This window comes from Trichoplusia ni, chromosome 16 (genome assembly GCF_003590095.1).
Source record: "Trichoplusia ni isolate ovarian cell line Hi5 chromosome 16, tn1, whole genome shotgun sequence".
Lineage (NCBI taxonomy): Eukaryota > Metazoa > Arthropoda > Insecta > Lepidoptera > Noctuidae > Trichoplusia > Trichoplusia ni.
The window spans coordinates 8,659,028-8,680,412 of record NC_039493.1 but is presented as its reverse complement, the minus strand read 5'-3'; the positions used below and the strand labels follow the sequence as shown (position 1 = coordinate 8,680,412).

The 21,385-nt window shown below is 36.6% G+C and overlaps 1 protein-coding gene across 1 annotated transcript; it reads right to left on the bottom strand.

Moving 5' to 3' along the window:
• Positions 1-2,087: 2,087 nt before the first annotated feature.
• LOC113502101 lies at positions 2,088-14,663 on the bottom strand. The gene is made up of 2 exons (XM_026883481.1): positions 10,076-14,663; positions 2,088-2,197 (listed from the first exon to the last, which is right to left on the bottom strand). Exons 1-2 carry the CDS (start codon positions 14,661-14,663, stop codon positions 2,088-2,090), a joined length of 4,698 nt encoding a protein of 1,565 aa, XP_026739282.1.
• Positions 14,664-21,385: the final 6,722 nt, after the last annotated feature.

Here is a 21,385-nt window from a genome sequence, read left to right as displayed (position 1 = left end):
ACATTATTCGAAAGTACTAAAACTAAAAAAGAATATTTACATTTGTAAACTATTAACTATTGTTTGAAAGCGCTAATCTCAGGAACTACTGGTTCAAATTGAAAAAAACATTTTGTGTTCAATAGACCATTCATCGAGGAAAGTTTTGGGCTATATAACATCACGATGCAACTAATAGGAACGGAGATCATCTTCGAGGGCTTCCGTTCAAAAATTGGTAACTTATATCTTCTAACCACAACAAAATGGCATACTTTTTAGAAAATGAGAGCGTGTGTGTTTGTTCTTGTACAATGCTTAACAGCACAGTTAACAGGCATTTAAATGCTACTCATTTGACATTTAGTGTAATAGCAACTTCATTAGTTCATCTTTTCTTCGCCTAAATATACAACCTCGTTTGCAGCTACGACTTTATACAAACTCCCATATTTACCCTAGGCAAACATTTAACATACCATATAACAACTTCAAAACTACAATCCCCCTGTATAAACTCTAACAAATATTGACAAACGGACTAGAAAACAGGTTGGTTGACAAACGGCGCGCGCCGGTTGCCGGCACCCTGTCTTTATTTGCACATTACGCCTTTACCGGCGCCCGCGCACCTTTGCGCCGCCTCCACAAATTAGTTTCTAAGTAATCACTGATGATTGCGAGCATTATAGAGACCAGAAGTACCAGAACTGAGAGTTTCTTAATAGACGCTGGTACTTTTAATAATGTAGGTACTTTCTTGTTTACAATCTTGTGTATAATTTTGTAAAAGGGGTTTTTTGTCGACCGGTTGATGTCTAATCTAGTCCTACAAGTCTACGTGGCTCAACCAACACTTTATACTGTACACAGTTAATAATATTCGCATGCTAATTTTTACAAATCTTACTTATGATGTTCAATTAATACTTTGTCGATGAAATTATTTTGTTATTTTAGTTTTAGAGAGCATATCCCTTAGTTTAAACCTCCATTGGATTGACATTTACAAGTAACAAAGGAGGTTTGAGCCTTGTTTACTGAAAAATTCTTAGATGAGTTTTTTTTTATACGCAAATAAACTTTATATTTTTTTAAGGTACGTACTTACTAGTTTACATTTTTATTTACCTCCAAAATCGAGTCAACGACATAGGCAATCATTTTGTTCATGGTAAATAAACAAACAATATTGTGTCAAAGTGTGTACCCGTATGCCAAGAAGTGGAAAAACAAAACTTAAAAAATTTAATGTTTCCTCCTTTTCCTTTATGGTTTTAGGAAGAGAAAATTACTTTTTGATACGTATAGGAATGCGAAGAGCCACCTCACCACTTCACCTTTGACTTGGCAGTCCAACGGTCATACCACTTGGATATGCTAGTGCTGCTATATACTACTAAAATTAAAAAAAGTAAGAGACAAATTTAAATCATTTATGCTGTTTTTATCTGGAAAATAACATACAATATTATAAATATACTATATAATTACCACATAGCTGTAACTACCAGTCTTTTCGAATGATTAAATCAATTATTTATCGTTAAGTTATTAAACTTAATGAGAGAACCAGAGAACATTGAGGAGCTCTCAGTTATGTGATAAAGATTATCCTGTCACTGTTAAGACCATACAATAATATACTTAAGCACTTAAATACTATTATGAAAAGTAGAATAAACAAGTCAAAGCGCGGGTATTAACTGGTTTATAGCAGACGCAGCACTATATTATTACTTCTCATTAATAGCAATCAAATGTATTATTAATGTTTATGTTAAAGTGCGCCTTATGTAGGTAGGTACCTATATATATACCTGCCTACCTATAGCGCACCGTGAAATTTATATTCATACACATATAAAACAACACCGTGGGCAAAAAAACGAAAGAGCAACATTAGCGGTTGCTTTTTTCTTTGTCATTCAGTGGAACTGATTTTGCATCATTACAAGCGACGTAAGATTGATTCAAGCACAAAGGCGCTGTCAAGTACAGCGGATGAATAAAACGCAAAACGCGGGCTTTCATTGTTGTTATAACAAAATGAAGTCGTAATGAGTAGGAGTGAGGCCCGCCTTATTGTAAAATGTCGCGCGATTCAATTAAATTTTCTTCAATATTGTGCCTTCGGATGTTGACATTTGACAAGCGTTGCTGACGCCTGTCGCCGCGGACGAGCCGCAATGGTTCCCTGCGATAAGCTCCAGTGCACCTAAATGCATAATTATATTGATCAACTCACATTTGTTTGTGCTTTTGTTATTTTATTTATTCAGATTTAGATTTTGTTTTCATTACATTTAGTTGTCTGTGTTTTTACAGAGCGAGATTAATAGAACAAAGAAATGGGAAAAGTATTTATTTTCGGTCCGCCTTCTTTATATGGTTGGTAAGAGAGCGTTGAAATAGTCATAGACAAAATTGAATAATAAATTAAAAAATGTGCTTAAAGAATACCTACTATAATTAACGAAGACTCATTCAGAATTATAATTTCTATCCATAAGTAAAATGTATTCTAATTAATACAATCTTGAGCATCTTGCAATCCGCGTTTCTCGTATTTTATTCATACCCAGTTCGCCGTCACCACAACATTTCAAGTTTTATTTGTTTATCACGTCTCTCGGTCACATTAACTAAGTGTTCTGCGTAAATTACCTGTTATATCGATGTCAGAGTACTTTATTTATTACACCTATATATTTAATCTAGAGAAGATTTATATTGTTTATCATAAATTGTGTCTAACATAACATGGAATTAAATTAAGAGATCGCTTGAGACTGCGGACTAATTGCATAAAAATATGGTAAATTTTGTTGAACAAAAACTGGTATTGAAATTATAAGAGATTATGTTTCGTTGGCTTAAAAGCGGGCTAATAAGAGATCGTGTTTTTGTCTGTTCTATGTAAATGACTGGTAGCACCAGTAGTCGAAATTCACATTTGAATATTAGTTTAGCCTTATCGTAAAGAATACCATCGTTATGTGTAACAACTATGTTTTGTCGGTTTGTTTGTTAGTTTTTGTTGATGTTTCTTTGTTCTTTTAAGTATATTGGAGTTTTGCATTACATACGGTATTTGAAATATTACATTGTTGTTTGAATATATTCTTTTATGTCATATGTAAACAAATAGATAACATATTTGCTTCCAATAATTTGTTTGGTTATAAAATAACGTCTGCATCACAAATAACAGTCTCTATAGGGATCGGCTGATTTATTGCAATTTGTTAGTTTATAATAGGTCCAATGGATTAAGTAAATGCATTTTGCTACACAATCGATTTACTATAGCAGAGCGGAATGATTAATTGTGTGCGACCCATGACTCGCTGAGTTACGTGTCTGAGTTGTACATTAATAATAATAATAATAATAATAATAATAAATCTTTATTGCATTAATTGTGGTTACATTAAAAGGTCTTAATATAAGTTTACAGCTCTGCACAATTTACCTACATAGGCATGCAATAGGGTACTTAGCTTACATAAAATGTTAGCTTATGAATTATAGAAATAAAACAACATTAAAATAATAGGCAGTACCAAAAAAAGATGTTCTTACATTAATATTTCAGCATCCCAGTTTTCATAAGTTAGCTTCAAAGTATTCTTTTAAATCATAGAAACAATGTTCAATTAGAAATCTTTTAAGTACATTCTTAAAACTCTTTAGCTTAAGTGATCTTATTTTACAGGGCAAGTGGTTGTAAATTTTTATACTAGTAAAATACATGTTTCTTTTATACATTTCATTATTAGGTTGTGGTATTATTAATTTATCTCTGTTCCGCAATCGCCTATTATATTCTTGAGAGTTTTTGTCAGGAAAGTAATTACTGTTACATTTAATGAATGTAGCTGCTTGGAGAATGTATATTCCTGTCAATGTTAAATATCCATATTTTTTAAACGTCGGTCTGCAAGAGGTTTCATTATCAAGGTTATGAATTATTCTTATACACCTTTTTTGAAGTAAAAAAGTAGTTTTAGAATCCACGGAGTTACCCCAATATATTACTCCATAATTTAAAATTGAATAAATTTTAGCGTAGTATGCTGATTGTGCTGTTTTAATATTAGTTGTATTTTTTATTATCTGTAGTGTATAGCAATATGTTCTAATTTTTTTATTTAAATTTTCTATATGCAATTTCCAATTTAGGTGTTTATCTATATTTAGACCCAGAAACTTTGATGCATCTACTTCTTCTAATTTATTATTGTTATAACTTATATTTAGATTTTTCTGTGCAGCTTTATATGATTGAAACTGTATATACTTTGTTTTATTTATATTAATTTTAAGATTTAAAGTTTTTAACCAATCAATTATTTTAGCTAGAGAATTATTTATTTTTAGTTCGTATTCTATTTTATTCATACTTTTACTAGTAAAAAATATTGATGCATCATCAGCAAATAAGACAGATTGATCCTCTATTATTTGCGGAAACTCATTAATATAAACCAAGAACAGTAAGGGTCCCAGGATACTTCCCTGTGGAACGCTAGTGATTTAGATTTCCACATAAAATTTATTTTAAATAAATACAAAGGTGAAGAATTACGTTTAGTATTACTAAATTTGGCCTCATTTTTAAGGGATCTACACCTCAATAGAAAGAAGCGGTCATTATGATGTGCATTCGATTATAAATCAAATAAAAAACAAATGTTTATTTTTAATGAAATCTTTTTGCCCTCTCTAGTCGAGCGTTATTCAAGTTTTACAAATATTTATGAATGATGCAAAGGGCAAGAGACAGGAGAATGTCATAAACAAGGGGAGGCCTATTCCCAGCCGTGGGTTATTCAAGGCTGGACATAATGATGAGCAAAAAATATACTCCAAACAGAAGTATATCCAATTTGTCGAAAGCTTTTCTCTACAGCACCAAATCATATAATATTCTAACAGGCATTATAAATGTGATAAGCATGGCTGCCGTAACACAAAGGTGTATCGAGTATCGACAATCGTTGCACGATTCTGACATATGATATAGGTTACGATGCGAGCGAAGCTTGCGATAAGTTCAAGTATCATTTCATCAGAATATCAAATCAAATGTCAAACTATTTATAACAAGCTTTGCCGATCTCATTATAAATTAATACTGACTATAAACCTCTTAGTAATAAATTAATTTGAGGGTTATGTAAATAGGTGATTAATATGAAATATATATTAGCCAGTGTTGGCAAGTATAGTTAATACACACGTCTGTACTTACGTAACTAAACAAATAATTTTGATAAATTACAATTTTAAATTATCATTTTACTTGAATGCTTAATTAAGGAAAAACACGTCTTGCATAAATAAAGTTATTCCTGAAATGATAATGTAAGAAAATTTTGCAAAAGTACGTAGTCATGAACATTGTAAAAAATCGTTTGTTACAATATGTACTACTTATTTCTTGATGATGATATTTTTTTTGATATGATTAATTTCTTCGTGTTTTTTAAGAAAGGAATAATATTTACCTCCTCGAAATAGTGACGTCTTTGCCTTCTGTATTTCGGTTGTTTTTTAATGCGTACATGCGTAATTGTCTTCAAATATCACACATTTATCAAATGTGACAACTGTTTAAGCGTTAATTAAAACTGATTTAAAGCAATGGTCTCAGACAATTAATTCAGTCGTCACATTTCCATCTCATAACGACGTCAGTATCAAGAGACTTTTACGAGTCGCCAACATGACAAACGGCTGATACACTCCATATCGCAATAAAAGAACAAATACACATTCATATGCAAATATCGGAGGCTTCAAAAGGCCACACTACAAAGGCATAAACAAGCCCGATAGGCAGTTTAAAACTGTTTAAGCAATCTTCGTGCCAATGAGAGGTGTGGGGGACAGGGCTCATCATATTTCCATGCGTTATCGGGTCGTCGGCGTCGGTAAGAACCTTCCACGTAGAGAAACGTGTGTAGTTAGCGCGAGACTTTTGTCTTGTTTGTTATTTACAACAATGGGCAGGCCCCGCGCGGCTACGAGAAAGTGACGCGCTGAAATCTGTCGTAGCACTTAAATAGATGCGAGTTCGAGTCGTTGCGTGAGGATAACAAAACTAACTCGTAAAAGTACTCAATACTAACTTTCATCTGATCGAAACAATTGAAGTTGTGTGCTCTACTGCAATGATTGATTTGAAGCTACGTAAATGATAGGTGACAGTGACGTTATTTTAATGTGTTTTTGGTTATTGTGACCTCATGACAAACCGGCAGTAGGGTGCAGTTGTTTTTCGGGCAGCCGTGCTGGCTGGTCCGTCGCTCGGGCCGTGTTGCCGGAGTGATTAGCTGCGCACAGGCCTGTAATCACGCCTCTGTTGCCCGTGCGTCTGCGCCGACGCGCCCGGCTCCCCCGCGCCCCCGTCCCCTCTCCGCCCCGGGGCGAATATCTCCAGAGCAAACAGAAAAAAACACAAACAACGTTCGGCTCGGCGTGCGTACACTGTTAACGACCCGACCTGTTTTCGATGCCGTGTGGGAAGATTTAGCGAATTTGAATTTCGATTGCCCGAGTCGGGTCCAATGGTCCATCCATCACGAGAATTGATGGATTCGGGGCCAAAAAGACGCGAAAAACTTTATGAGATGAAAGCGGGCTATTTTGTGATCGATATTTGTAAGCGAAGCTATTACGATCAGCTATTGCTTTTCCACTTAGCTCCGGATTAATAACTTGCACTCAACGTCGCTCATAAAACGTGCTTTTAAGTTGTTGCCGAAATGTAAAGCTTGTGTGTCAATTTTATTATTGGCGTCGGCCTTTTGTAAGGCATTGAGATTTATTGTAAAAGTAATATAATCAAATATGCGTTATAAGGAACTACATATATCCATTATTTCACAAACATCTTTATTTTAAAAAGGTTTCTTTCCAAGTTAGTTCTCAAAATGATATGTAGAGAAAATGTTGTCTTCTTAAAAGCTCATTAAATTTCAGAACGCAAACTATACAGTATTATTTATCAATCCATTTAGCGGTACATTTCAGAACATCTTCAGAAAAGGAGAAAATTCATAATTGTTTTGTTTCTTTTGTTTTACGTGAGTACTTATACAAGATAGAGTGATGCGGCGGCGGTGCCTGCACGTCTGCCTGCATCACCTCCCCGCCGCGATGTCTGCCGACCCCGCGCTGTTTTTATTACCCCACGAATGCAGCACACATACAAAATAATTCACTATTAAGTGCAGATAGGTACGGATTAAAATGTTTCGATTTATTTTTCAAGTGCACGATTGATTGTTATTCAGTAAATGTGATGTTACAACCATGTTTGAACGTTTTCATTTGTAGTTGGTGATAGAAGCATATGTATAAGACAAATTAGGGTTTTATTTAGTACTCAAAGACTTTTCAACTGCTAAAAATAATTGCTTTTATTTAGCAAGCCAATTAAAAATTTGTGAAACCTTTCCTCTATTATTAACTTGTCATGATTCAAAATTCAGCTAATTTGTCAGTTTATTGTATTCGTTTTCGAATGATAATGATCCAACATTCGATTTGTTATTCTGTGTATCATTTAGAGTATTTGTGATGCCGCCAAAATGATGACGTAACAGTCTTCAGATTAGGGGTGGCGTCAAAAGCCGAACAAGGGATCACACATATCGGTTACCTGACTTAATTGTAGCGAAGTTCGTTTACGAAAGGAATCCCTTTGGAAAGTGGTCTGTTTCGTTCAATATTTAAAGAAAGAAAGGTTTTTAATTTTGACATTTAACAACAAAAAGTTTTCTTACTGCTTTATGGAAGTACGCGCTTAGAAAATTTGAAAAGAGGTTTAGGTTTTATGTCATCCGTCAATTGTATTTTTTTTCAAGCTTGACACGTCTTTTGATTTTGCCATTTTCTTCTTTTTTATTTATTAGACCAGTAGCCAGTTTTACAACTATGTGGCCATGTTTATTTTAGTAGACAGACTAAAATAAAATAAATATATATTCGTAATATATAATAAATTCGTAAACTAACATCGTCTTAATTAAGCAATACTACCAAACCATCAGATTTATTTACATATTCATAATGATTTGAACTTCTTATTAAATCCATCTCATTATGTTATAATGATGTATTTGCATGTTGTAATGCCATCATAAATCCGTCAAAGATCAATTTATTGTATAATAGTTTCATCAAATAGAACCTACATACTCAGTCCAATTATGAAAATTGGGAAAAAGCAATGCAGCCATGCTTAGATCTTGGTGAAGTTATTCTTCGTAATATCTTTTTCCAAATAAGTCTGAGATTAAGTTTAGCCTTTGGTTTAGACACACAAATATTTTGTCAACATAATTTTATCAAAGCTATATTGGAAAACACACCCACGATTAACCTAAATCGTTAAAAAGGAAACAATATTATTCCCTGACATCTTATTTTACGATCTTGGCATTATAACCGACTATAAACATACTAATGAATAATAATAAAAGTTTCTCGTCCATTTGTCCGGCTGCACTAAGACCATAGGATCTACTAGTTACCACCTTATAATTACTTCTGTTAAAGCGTGACAGCGCATTACACGTAGAAGAGCGTCGTCTCTCTTCAACGACCGCATTTTACTTTGAGAGACTAGTACCTCCTCTGAATATGGAATCGTTCCAAAAAGTTTTTCATGAACACTGCGACTTGGCTGCGTCAACATAACTCATTATATAACGACAAAGAGGTTTTATTACTTTTAAGATATGAATTCTAATAAGTTGATGAAGTAATTGTATTGAACTAGTGTTATTGTCAATGTATAATATTGCCTGATTTACTTACTTATAATCATGCATTGCACTTATCATAGAAACACCGTATATAATTATTTTCTTCTTAAATTTTGTATTTAAAGTATTATTGACAGACGTAGTAATAATCGCATATATAATTCGAGTGTGGGCAAGATAAATTTAATATCCGGGTAATAAAACCGGTATAGTTGTATCATAAAAGGGGGTATTTGTATTAAAATATTTATGTACTAGCTTTTGCCCGCGACTTCGTTCGCGTGGAACAGTGACTTCCGGCAGATTTTTGGTTTTACTCACATAGTTCCCGATCTCGCGGGATTTTTGAGAAGTTCCCGCTCCCGCAGGATTTTTGGGATAAAAACTATCCTATGTCCTTTCTCGAGTTCCAAACTATGTCTGAACCAAATTTCATCCAAATCGGTTCAGTAGTTTAGGCGTGACGGAAAGACAGATAGACAGAGTTATTATCGCATTTTTAGCATGGGTAGTTTTACCCGCGACTTCGTCCGTAAATTTACTTTGAGCAGAAAGTTTTTAACCCACTGCAAAAAAAGGAGGAGGTTCTCAATTTGACCGTATTTTTATATGTATATTAAGGCATATCAGTTATTGACCGATTTGAGAAATTCTTTAGTGTTTGAAAGAGTAAAGTGTCAGTGTGGTCCCATATAAATTTGATCAGTCTGAAATGTGGAAGATATCCCAGGGAACTCATCAAAAATCAACAGAATGAGCTCTGCGTTTCAATTTAAGAGATGTATACTCACTTAGGGCATTAAAGCTGTTATTGCCGATCGAAAAAGGCGAAAATGTTATTTTTCCCTTATTTTCCCATCATTCTACTGATTTGTCATTTCAGTTTAAAAGGAAAAAAAGTCTGTTTCTCCCATTGGCAAATTTTCAATTATTTTAGGCTTTACAGATTATGAATGTTTCTTACACCAAGACATTTCTGTATACCACGTTTTTAGTTTTGGCATCCTTTGCAAAAATGAAAAGGTTTTGTGGTTTTGACACTCTTGAGCACGCAACATAGAGTTGCCCATGGGAGAAACAGTCTTTTTCAAGATGTACCCCCGCAACTTTTAGCGTTTGCCCTTGGGCTTTATTTATGGTCATTGCAAACGCAGTTTTCAGCGGAAACTGAACTCTTTTGAATTGAAATGGCAAATCAGTTGGAATGATGGGAATGCGGGGAATAATTACAGTTTCGCCTTTTGCCATTCCAGTCATAATAACGGCTTTAATGACCTTCCGTCCTAAATAGGTTATTTGTAACCGTGTGCCGTTACATAGCCTTGGTGGATCAAGGTTTCTCATAAGCATCACAGGAACACCAACTTTCAGCCTCAACTTGTGAGAAGGCACTCCTGATAACTCTAAGGAGTTGAGAAACTCTGTTGGGTAACATGTCACTTGCTCGGTATCCACGACGTTATCTACTGATAGATACTCGATGACTTCTCCCTCTATGTCAGACATAATTTGGTCATTTATCCGGCCTACTATTTCATTTGTTGGCGCCAATATTGCCCTTTCGCATAACCATTCCCGATTTTCGATATTGGCGCATAGATCCGGATAGACACTATTTTTTAAATTGTATGTGCTATCCACAATTTGGCATAATTCGCTGCTCAGCGTGATCATACTCTCGGAGTCGGTAGGCATACGATCCTCGCCGATCTTCAGAAGAGCAGCAGCATACTGCCCGGCTTGACAGTCATTATGGAGTAATACTCGCATATTCGTCGACAGTGAAACCTTTTTCACATGTGTCCACAGCACAGATGCTTTTAAACAGGCATTGATTTCATCTGCCGGTGTGCCCCTTGCTATAACCGGCAGGGTCTGCCGGAAGTCACCAGCCAATAGAACTACCATTCCTCCCATAATACCTTGACTGTTTTTAATGTCTTTCATCGTGCGATGAAGTGCTTCGATTGCTCTTTTATGGGCCATCGTACATTCATCCCAAACCAGCAGTTTACATTGTTGTAACATTCTTCCACGCTCACTACTTTTACTTATGTTACAAACTGGCATTTCCTCATGAGCTAAATTTAGTGGCAATTTCAGAACTGAGTGGGCCGTTCGTCCTCCACTAAGCAGCGTAGCAGCTATTCCGGATGAAGCTACTGCCACAGCAACTCCTTTATCTTTCCGGATTTCAGCTAATAATAAGTTTAGAAGAAAGGTTTTGCCGGTACCTCCTGGAGCATCCAAAAAGAACAAACCACCTTCGCCACTGGCAACTTTGTTGATTATTGTGTCAAAGACTAATCTTTGTTCTGGATTTAAAAGTGGAAGGGCCGCTGTAATTTGTTGCTGTAACAAAACTGGATCATAATTTAGCTCTCGCATTAAATCATTACTGACTTCCCCAATTCTTTGAGGTCTGCTCATACCAAAATCGGACAAATATTTACCAGTGATAGTTATCACTTGGTCCTCAACCTTGGTCAGAGCGTCATTGTAAATTACCTCATTGTACGAAATATTTGGGTCCCCTTCTTGAAATCTACACAAAATGTCATCCGCCATATCATTTTTATATTTTTCCCACAGATATTCAGGGTTTGAGAGTCCACACGTTGCTATTAATATAGCAAAAAGCTCTCTCACCTGTGGCGCAGATTTGCACTGCGCGGCCTCTTCTAGAGTTAGATCCCAATGATTATCGTTCTCTAATAGTCCTCTTGCCTCACATGCCTCTCTAAATGTCGAGAATTCTTGATCATTTAGCTTTTTGAGATCTGCAAAAGAAGTTGGCCCCCGCACTTGGTGTAACAGTATTCTCAGACAAAAACACTCCATATTGGTAACGTGAACCGTATAAACTCGGCCTAAGGCATCTCCAGATTTGACACCAGGCCAATTCTGGACCGGAACTCCTTGGATTCGTCGTTTCCATTCCCTCCTTGTAGCGTTCCAAGTGTAATATCTTGGTACATCAACATAAAGGAGCGTCCTTGCAAATTCATCTCTTGTGCAGAGCTCAAAAAAAGCGGTGAGTGTTGTTTTTGGAGCAGAGGTTATTCTCTCTTGGAAATTGTTTGCAGTAAAATAGACACGTTCACCATTTTCCAAGTGTACAGTCAGGTGTGTGACTGTCGGGTGCCTTTCGTGTAACGGGAAGGCTAAAAGCCGCCACACGGCTTCGTTGCTGCTAACATAACGACCAGACTGGTACGTTTGGACTTCATTTATGGGATTAGCAGTATCGGTGTTTTTGAAATTAAAAATAGCTTGGTCGCTACCTTTGTTTATGTATTTACATATATATTTGATAGCGCGCACTGAGCTGCAAGCCTCTACGTTTATATGGGCGTTAAACATTTTTGACAATACGGGCGAAAAAGGGACTACCCAACTATTATCAATAGTAACATAAACATTTCGAACTTTTACAGACGCGGTTTGTCCCCCATCGCTTGGTGCTCTTCTTCGATATAGCGGATATCCATTGTCATTATGGACAGTTTCTTTAATAAGCGTGCGAGGATATTTTTTAGAGCATTTTCCATTTTTCATGCAGGGGCTTTGAGGATTGTCAGGACCGCAAGGACCATGAATCATATTTTTAATAATAATTTCATGAAGTGCCTGGTCACTACTTGGATCCGGTATTTCCGCTCTAATAACATTATCTATTCGATCGGGTCTCAGCTTGTCCTTCAGCCAGATTAAAATATGCACGTGAGGAAGCCCGCGTTTTTGCCACTCTATCGAGTACATGAAGCATAGTACTTCACCGAATACATTTCCTTTATTGACAACTTCCATAAGCTTTTTAACTTTTAATCGAAAAACCCTTGCAACAATATCATGTCTATCGATTGCCCTCTGTCCCGGCAGCAACTCTTCAACTATTTCAGGCCAGCTTGGGTTGCATGTAAAAGTTACGAACAAATCGGGGCGACCATATGTACGTACGTAAGCGAATGCGTCCTGTGTATAAGCGTGTAAATATCTGGGGCTATTTACAAAAGATGATGGCAAAATTACCAATTTACCTAAATCGTTAGGGTTAACATTGCCATCATTTGCCACAGCATCTTGAAGATGGACATAGTTCTCCGCTCTCAATTTGTTTTGGTTTAATGATATATATCGTAATCGTTCGCTTTCAACTTTTACATACATATCAACATAAAACTGATTGGCCAGTTGTCTACATCGTGATATTATATTAAAATCATTTTCTCGAACCATGATATGGTAGGCATAAAAATCCATGCATGAGACTTTTTTGTTGTTTACAGGCAAACCTGTTACAGGACTGACTTGGGGTATTTGAAAGTGGTACCCTTCTTGCCCCTTGCTGAATATCAACGGATATTGCAATGCGTCGTAAAATTTGTGTGTATCTGGTACCCTACTTAAAATGTCATTACGGGCATGCAAAATAATGTCACGGGAAGCAAACTGTTCGCCTGTGACTACAGCTGCTACTTCATTAATAAGCGGTGCATTGTACCGTCTTTCATGTTCCCCAGTTGGTGTACGGTCAGGGTGCATAATCAACTTGTATTCTTCTCCCGGCATTCTTTCTAATGCTGTTTTGAAAGTATTAATGAGGTTGTTATGCTCGTGCAACATTCTCTGGATTTTTAAGACAGTATCCCTTTCAACTCCATTAATATTTTGGCATCTGCGGTTAACTTCACTATTTTCGTCTCCCATAAAATAAATTTGCAAAAATTTAGGCTGATCGTTTGTAGGCAGTAAAGACCCAACCCTATGGTAAACTTGACCTTGTATTTTGAATGTACTGGAAAATCCAGGCATAACAACCTCATGATCTACTCCAAATGATGTCATTTGGAAACAGCTATTATATTTCCTTATACTGTTCAAAAAGAGTCGTGACTCATTACTATCGCATAAAAGTAATGTTTTCAGGAGTTCCTCTGGAACACCAAGTGATGGAAGTGAAACTTTACCTCCAGAACAGCACATACCCGGAGTTTCCTCTTTCCATTTTAGTGCCATACAATATGTGCACTTTTTAGCCATCCGTCCTAAGAGCACTAATCGATGGTTCATGTAATCAATTAAAGGGTCATAATCAAAAGCAGCATCATGAAATACCTCCCACGTATTACGTGTAAATATATTTCGTCTTTGTGCTTGCCGTGCAGCTAATAGAACACGTCGTCTTTGAGATTCTTCATGTGACTCTGCAGCAATCAGAGACGTATGACGCTCAGCATCCAAAAGCCGACGTACTCGAGTTTGATCTACAGTTTCGGAAGCTCTTTGAGTTGCATGACGCCTGGCGTCTAAGAGCCGTCTCTCCTGCCTCACCTCCTCAGTCTCAGCAGCTCTTCGAGCAGCGTGACGTTCGGTGTCTAACAACCGGCGCTCCTGAGCCATCTCTTCGGTCTCAGCAGCTCTTTGAGTTGCATGACGCCCAGCATCTAAGAGCCGGCGCTCCTGAGCCATCTCTTCGGTCTCAGCAGCTCTTTGAGTTGCATGACGCCCAGCATCTAAGAGCCGACGCTCCCGAGCCATCTCTTCGGTCTCAGCAGCTCTTTGAGTAGCGTGACGCTCAACGTCTAAGAGCCGTCGCTCCTGCCTCACCTCCTCAGTCTCAGCAGCTCTTCGAGCAGCGTGACGTTCGGTGTCTAAGAGCCGGTGCTCCCGAGCCATCTCTTCGGTTTCAGCAGCTCTCTGAGTAGCGTGACGCTCAGCGTCTAGGAGCCGTCGCTCCTGCCTCACCTCTTCAGTCTCAGCAGCTCTTTGAGCAGCGTGACGCTCGGCGTCTAAAGTCAAACGGGCTTGAGTCTGTTCTTCAGACTCTTGACTTCTTGCAACTCTTTTAGCTCGAGCTCCGCTGGAACTACGTGCTAAATTGGTCTTGCGTTTTCTAGTCATTGAAAAAAATAGTTTAAAAACGAACTTAAACTAAAGAAATATTAAAATCTTTCCGAACTTAAGTTGAAAACTAACTTAAAACTAAAGAATAAAAAAAAAACGAACTTATAACAATTTAAAAGAAATTATATTACAACCTATCCTATTTAACAACCAAGCTTAAAACTAAATAATTTAAAACGAACTTAGAATTACAGTTTTACTAAACAAAATAACTAAGTACTAATATTCGGGATCAACCCTACATCAAACAACGGAACCAATTTAGAATTTACGAAACAGGACCAATCCACATAAACGACCATACAACCGACAATACAATTTTACCACGACGGTACCGAAGCGCTCGGCCGATACCCAACCAAATGCGTGTAACGAAACCATAGCGCGATCTATTTCGATCCCAACGCCATCTATCGACCACAGTGACAACTCGGATTATTTATCTATACTCCGTTCGGGCATTTTCTTTGTACTAAAAGTAGTATTATATTTTTTATATGTTATTTTATTATTTTTTTCATACCTTTTTACTATTTATTTACTTTTTTCCGATGAATTAAAACAACATGAACCGAACTCGTGTAACGATCGACACCATTGCGCGTAGTACTAATAGAATTATCTATACTCCGTTAGAGCATTTTCTTTGTAGTAAAACTTTTAACCTTTTTACTGTTTATTTACATTTTTCTGATGGATTTTCCGATGAATTAAAACAATAACATGAACCGAACACGTGTAATGACACCATTGCGCGATTAACGCCATCTATCTACGGAGCATAGGAACAGCTCGACATTTGACCAATAGATGGCACTATTATATAGTATGTCCGTAATAAATTTTATTTTTTATTTTTATTTTTTGTAATAATAACTATCCTATGTCCTTTCTCAAGTTTCAAACTATGTCTGTACCAAATTTCACACAAATCGGTTCAGTAGTTTAGGCGTGAAGAAAAGACAGACAGACAGACAGAAAGACAGACAGACAGACAGAGTTACTTTCGCATTTATAATATTAGTTTGGATTACGTAAGTTTTATTAGCCATTAGCTTCTGTTGAAGATTTATTTGCACAAGGTGGTAAGTTCAAGCTTTGTCGCGTGTAGGTATTGCTAGTTTTTAATAACGAATGCGCATAAGTTAACGAGATACCAATAAATTGACGGAGAAGGTAAATTAATACTTTTTATTGATAACAAATTGTTTGAGTGCTCTGAGGAGATGAAACGAGTTCATGTAGTCCGCAATTATTCTTTACCTTGCCGTGGGATATCTTCAAGCTATTTCCAAACCAAGCGCTGCAATGAAAGCTCGGTGTTAACATTTGCCGGCCGAATGTCCGTTTTATGACACAACATCTGCCACATTTCACGCTTACCTTTCCAATTTTCCATCGGCTCTTTCTTATGTCCCTATAAAAATTTATGTTTTCGAAAAGAGCGCTATTCAACACTGAATCCATACTCTGACATTGGTCATGCCGTCCGTCTATGTTTACGTATCTGCACGTGCAAAACTGTATAGTAAAACGGTACTTAGTCGCGTGTTGTTTGAGGCGACATCCGCGTGAGGCGGCGGCGGCGCGCTGCTGAGGGCTCGCAGGTGGTACTCAGCTACGCGACAAGCCTGTGTGTCACGCATGTACTCGTAACGAAGCGTCCAACAATTCTTTAGAGGTGGTTATTAAAATATTTGTTGTTCCGATGTTATTTATTTGTATATGTGGAGAGGCTTTGTGGCTCGCCGACAGACGTTCTCGGTGATGTAGGTGGTTCGCCCGATCTCTGTATGGCTGCCATTGTTGACGACTGTGACCAATTCCCGTGTGTGAGATAATAACATCGCGAAATTATTATTTTTCTTATTTAGAGAATCAAAAATATTTTAATGTTATATTCAAAAATAAATCAGTTTTATTTTGTTATTGCCCTTATTGCGCATAACCTACTACGCAGCACTTATAAAATTCAATTAATACATTTCTAATTCAAATGGATATAGTAGTATATATAGTATATTATGTATGTATCACTTGTTTTATATGTAAATTATAGTACGTAAATTAGTTAATAGTAATAGTAGATTGGTTTTTGATTAATAGACACTTTACCTATGTACTCGTGCATTCCAAATGTGAGAGTCGAAATAATCAATTAAGAGGAATCGATTACGTAGTTGTGAAGCAGACGCGTCTGCTTCTGCGCTGACTCCTCGCCGCATAGAACGAATCGACTCAATTATTACTAACCCGAGGATGAAAATTAAATTGGACCTCGGCTTGATGCGCTCAAACGATGAGACTGTTAAAACATTATGAGCCATACAATTTTTATCTCCCTCTCGGATCTTTAAACAGAGAGGTGCTCGGAGCCCGCAGACGCTCCGGCGCAGCGCGAGCGGGACGCAGGAGCGCGCGCGACAGAGAACGCGTCCGACCGGCCGGCAGAGGTCGAATATAAATGTGGAATGTTTATGGTTCTACCGTTTTATTTTATTCCTGGGCCGGCAAAGCATTAAATATTGTTTCAATTGAAAGCGGGCAGATCAGACGGTAGTGTCTAATGAAGAATAGATTAATAAAACCCGACAGTTGATTGAGTTCGATTCGCAATCGCTCCGACGCCGCCTCTACTGATCGTGTTTCGTATGGGCACTACTTGTGTTACGAGTGTTGATACAGATCTATCTAATTGATGCGACGTAGGCTGGGTAATCTGCGTAGCAGTGCGCAGACTGCATTAGCGCATTGTCCGTCGAGTGTTAGAGTGGAGGTAGAGCTAGGTAGAGCGGCGTGTGTCGACCGCCCGCGCGCCCGCGCACAAAGGCTTTGTCGCCACCGCGCGGCTTTGATCGCTCGGTGCGGCATAGCGGGCCGGCCGGCGCGGCGGCGTATTGTCGCGCATTAGTCGCGGCGCCGCGGCCGCCACATTTGTGTGTTGCGAGTGTTGTGACACTGGCACAGAGCATCACAAGCGCCGACACAGACGCCGACTGTTTGCATTGTACTACGTGCCGTGACATATCGTTTGTCGGAGGGCCGCCGACGATGCTGAGCCATGACTTACGATGTTTTATGGAGCTGAGCTTTGTTGCCATTGAATAAGTTGGATGTTAAGGAGGGTCGCGTTAACAATTACACAACACCTAGGCATTACCTACGACTATTGTTCGTGTATTTTATGTAAGGATGGGCTGAAATGACACTTCTAAGTAGACGCGTGATGTTGCAATACTTACAAAAAGCTAAACTCATTAAGTTATGACTTTTAAAATGTGTTTAATATGTATTTAAATAATGCCTGATGCCGTCACCCTTGTCTTCTAACAAATACATAAGACTACAAACAAATACATAATGAATGTTTAATTACTAACGCTTTATTGCTCAGTTTATTTTATAGCGGTGTAGGTGGAAAGGTTACTAGGTATTTATAGTCAACATATAGTCGTATGCTTACGAAGAATTTACGTGATAATTCCTATATATGTACTTTTAACTCTTTTGGCAAAAAACAATACCTATTTAAGCAAAGAGTTTACGCAACAAATAGGTTTAAAGAAGAAAGCCTTTATTCTCCAAAAGTCAAGGAAAAGGCGACTAAGGTTTCCGAGTCTCTTGTTATTGTTTTTTTAAGTATTCAGAAAGGTATAAGTTAAAATAAATACAGAATGTAAAAATAATGAAAATGGAACGTTGACATAATATAAATTGAAATCGATTAGCATTATAGATAATTATGGCAGTAAAAAAAATTGTATGAGTTTCGTATTGAATGAATAGCCTATTTTTTGACCGAAACCAAAGACTTTTTCACGGCTACTGAAAGTGGTGACTGGACGATCAAAACACCTAAGGCTTTGGGCTGGTTCTGTGTAGCCCAGGATAGAGAATCGTTGAAGGATTTGTAGGAGACCTTTGACCAGGAGTGGAAAATAGCGGGCTAGGTTAAAAAATAAAAATATAAAACTACCAGTACTATTCTCTAAAACTTTTCTAACAAAAACAATCGGATTTCGTACATTTAATAGTTGTGTCATAAATTAAATTATTTTATCCCTTTTTTCAGTCGTGAAACACTTCTAAATAAACTATTATTTGTTTCAATAATACAATTTTAACCATATTTTTACTTATAAAATTTTACCTGACCTTAAACTTGTCACGCGAGATCGGTGAAAAATAGTGTTGCTACGATTGTCGTAGACAATGGTTACGCGCTTAATCGCCTACGACAATTTAACTATTGTTTCCCGTAGCAGTTTCATGTTACTGATGTCATAGTTCTTGCAGATATGCTGTTTATTCGAACGGGAATAATACTTCAAGGTGAATGAAATTTACGGATTTAACTGATCGATGTAAACTGAAAACTCAATGAAATCATTTATTCTGTAAGTAGTCATCACTTGTACATGTCTTTTGTTGAGAACTGTTGTGTCGAAATATCCCATTTGATTACTATCAAAAGAAATGTCGGAACAAAATCAGGAAACGCTGTCCCTTGTAATTATTTACCGGACAGTTGTATTTAGTGAGACCTCTTGGTTTCTCTAACATAAAAATGTATTTTTTTATCGTATATTTTAGATTTTTACCTTTATTCTACTATCAGTGGTGGTCCAAATTCTTCTACAAATTAAGTGATAACACGATATGGTTTTACTTTTAATAACGTTCTATATTTATCGTCGTCTTAGGTACCTGGTACGTATCTTACAGTATTACCCAACCATATTTTCTATAAATTAATAATTAAATGAGGGACAAGTGATAAACAACATCAATATCGCCATTAAGGAAGTCGGTCATTCGACGCCAGTTATAGTGAACGAGCCGAACAAACGATTATGGCAACACCGGATATTCCTCACTAGGTTCCCACACGTATTAACACAATGTTACCATTTCTCTCTGCTAATTATTATAAAGTAGGCTAACTAGAGTGTTGCAATTACTAATTGGATTAGTTAGGACTGTTGTAATCATTACATCAGACTTTTCAGAAAAAAATCCATTCCAATTTTGCATTGTATGTTTTTTTAACTTGTTCAACATATTTATTTATACAAATAAAATTTGTTCAATCAATCAAGTTTAATTTATTTACACAACCTACTTTATTTAAACCTCCTTCAATTTTAGCCAACCAATCTCATCTTTCTTATCGGGGTTAGAAGAGAGAACGTGCTATGTAATATACTATATTTTCTCTGTTGTAGATTTGACATGTAGACATTAAAAAATGGATATGAAGATGTCCCTACTAAAAGGCTGATTGGAAAATAATTAATTTTGCGCTATTAATGGTTATTCTTAATCGCCAGCGGTGTTTTCCTCTTTGCCAAAGGTTTATTCGATGCTGTTAAACTGCAGTTTAGCCTTTTTGGAACAATTGCTGAACGGGCTTCTTGATTTGAGCTCTACTGAGTACTTAACAGAAGGACCCATACCCAGACGTATCGCACACATACATCCGTACATACTTGTCCTGTCCCGGGATTCGATCCCAAGTTCTCGTGTACGACCATTCACTATTGCGACGTCTAAACCATCGAGGTTATTGCTATTAACACTGACTACGACTTTTTATTGAAGAGTGGGTAAATTAAAATTTAACCATAAATGTGATTAAACTGATCTGATATTCAACCAAAGAGTAATATATTTTTAATATTGCCATATCCATGATTTAAATGAATTTTCCCTCAAGCAATATTTTGTTTACCTTTAAAACTTGAAATCAATTTCTTAAGTAACCGCCAAATCAGTTTTATTATTCGATTCATCAGATTAATCGATTTTATTGAGGTATCGTTTTAAAATTATTTTTTTGATTTGTACTTTTATATGTGTACAACTTAATGGTACCGACGTTTTCGCATAAAGAAAAATTCCAGTAAATTCATTATATTTAAATTCTACGCGTATCTTTATAAATCAGGGATGCGAAAGTTTTGGCTCAAAATTATTATAAATATTTAAGAAATATTCCAAGATAAACAATTAAATATCTGGAAAAATACAAGACTGAATATCGAATGAGAAGAAAATATTCTGTTCCATAACAATATCCTTAAAAATCTTAATTGGTAATTAATCTCTTGATAAATACCTAACTTATCTAAGTTTCTTAGAAAAGGTAAGTGTTCCTAATTTCTCATTAATCTGTTTTCTCATAATTCACATAATCGCTAAGGCAATTAAAATCGCATTACCATTCGCTCATTTGAGGTTCATCTGCTACCGGAAAAAACAGGCGGGAAATTTCGGTAAGAATTAACAAAAGACTAACATAATACCTTTTCCTATCCATTCAAGACTTTGTATGAATAGAGTGAATGAACGCTGAGTGAAGTTTCAATTCCTTTTGATGTCAAATCTACTAGTAAAACGTCTGTTGCAAGAAAAAATGAAGTAAATGTAATGACCTACATAACTGTGGCTTTGTTGAGTATAATGTATATAATGTAGCAGATTATTTCAGTTTAAAATATTAAGAGAACCAGATGGATACTTTGTGAGTTCATAGCACGAGTGGTATTGAAAAGTATTTATTTCAGAGCGTCCTAATTTTGATAGTGCTCAGACAAAATTTGTCTTGGAACAATTTATCTACCTACCAATATACGTCCAAGGTACATTAGGGATGCGGAAAGCTGAGGATGTTGCTGAGGGAGTCTTCGTGCAGCAGTGGATCTCGACCTTCGTGGTAA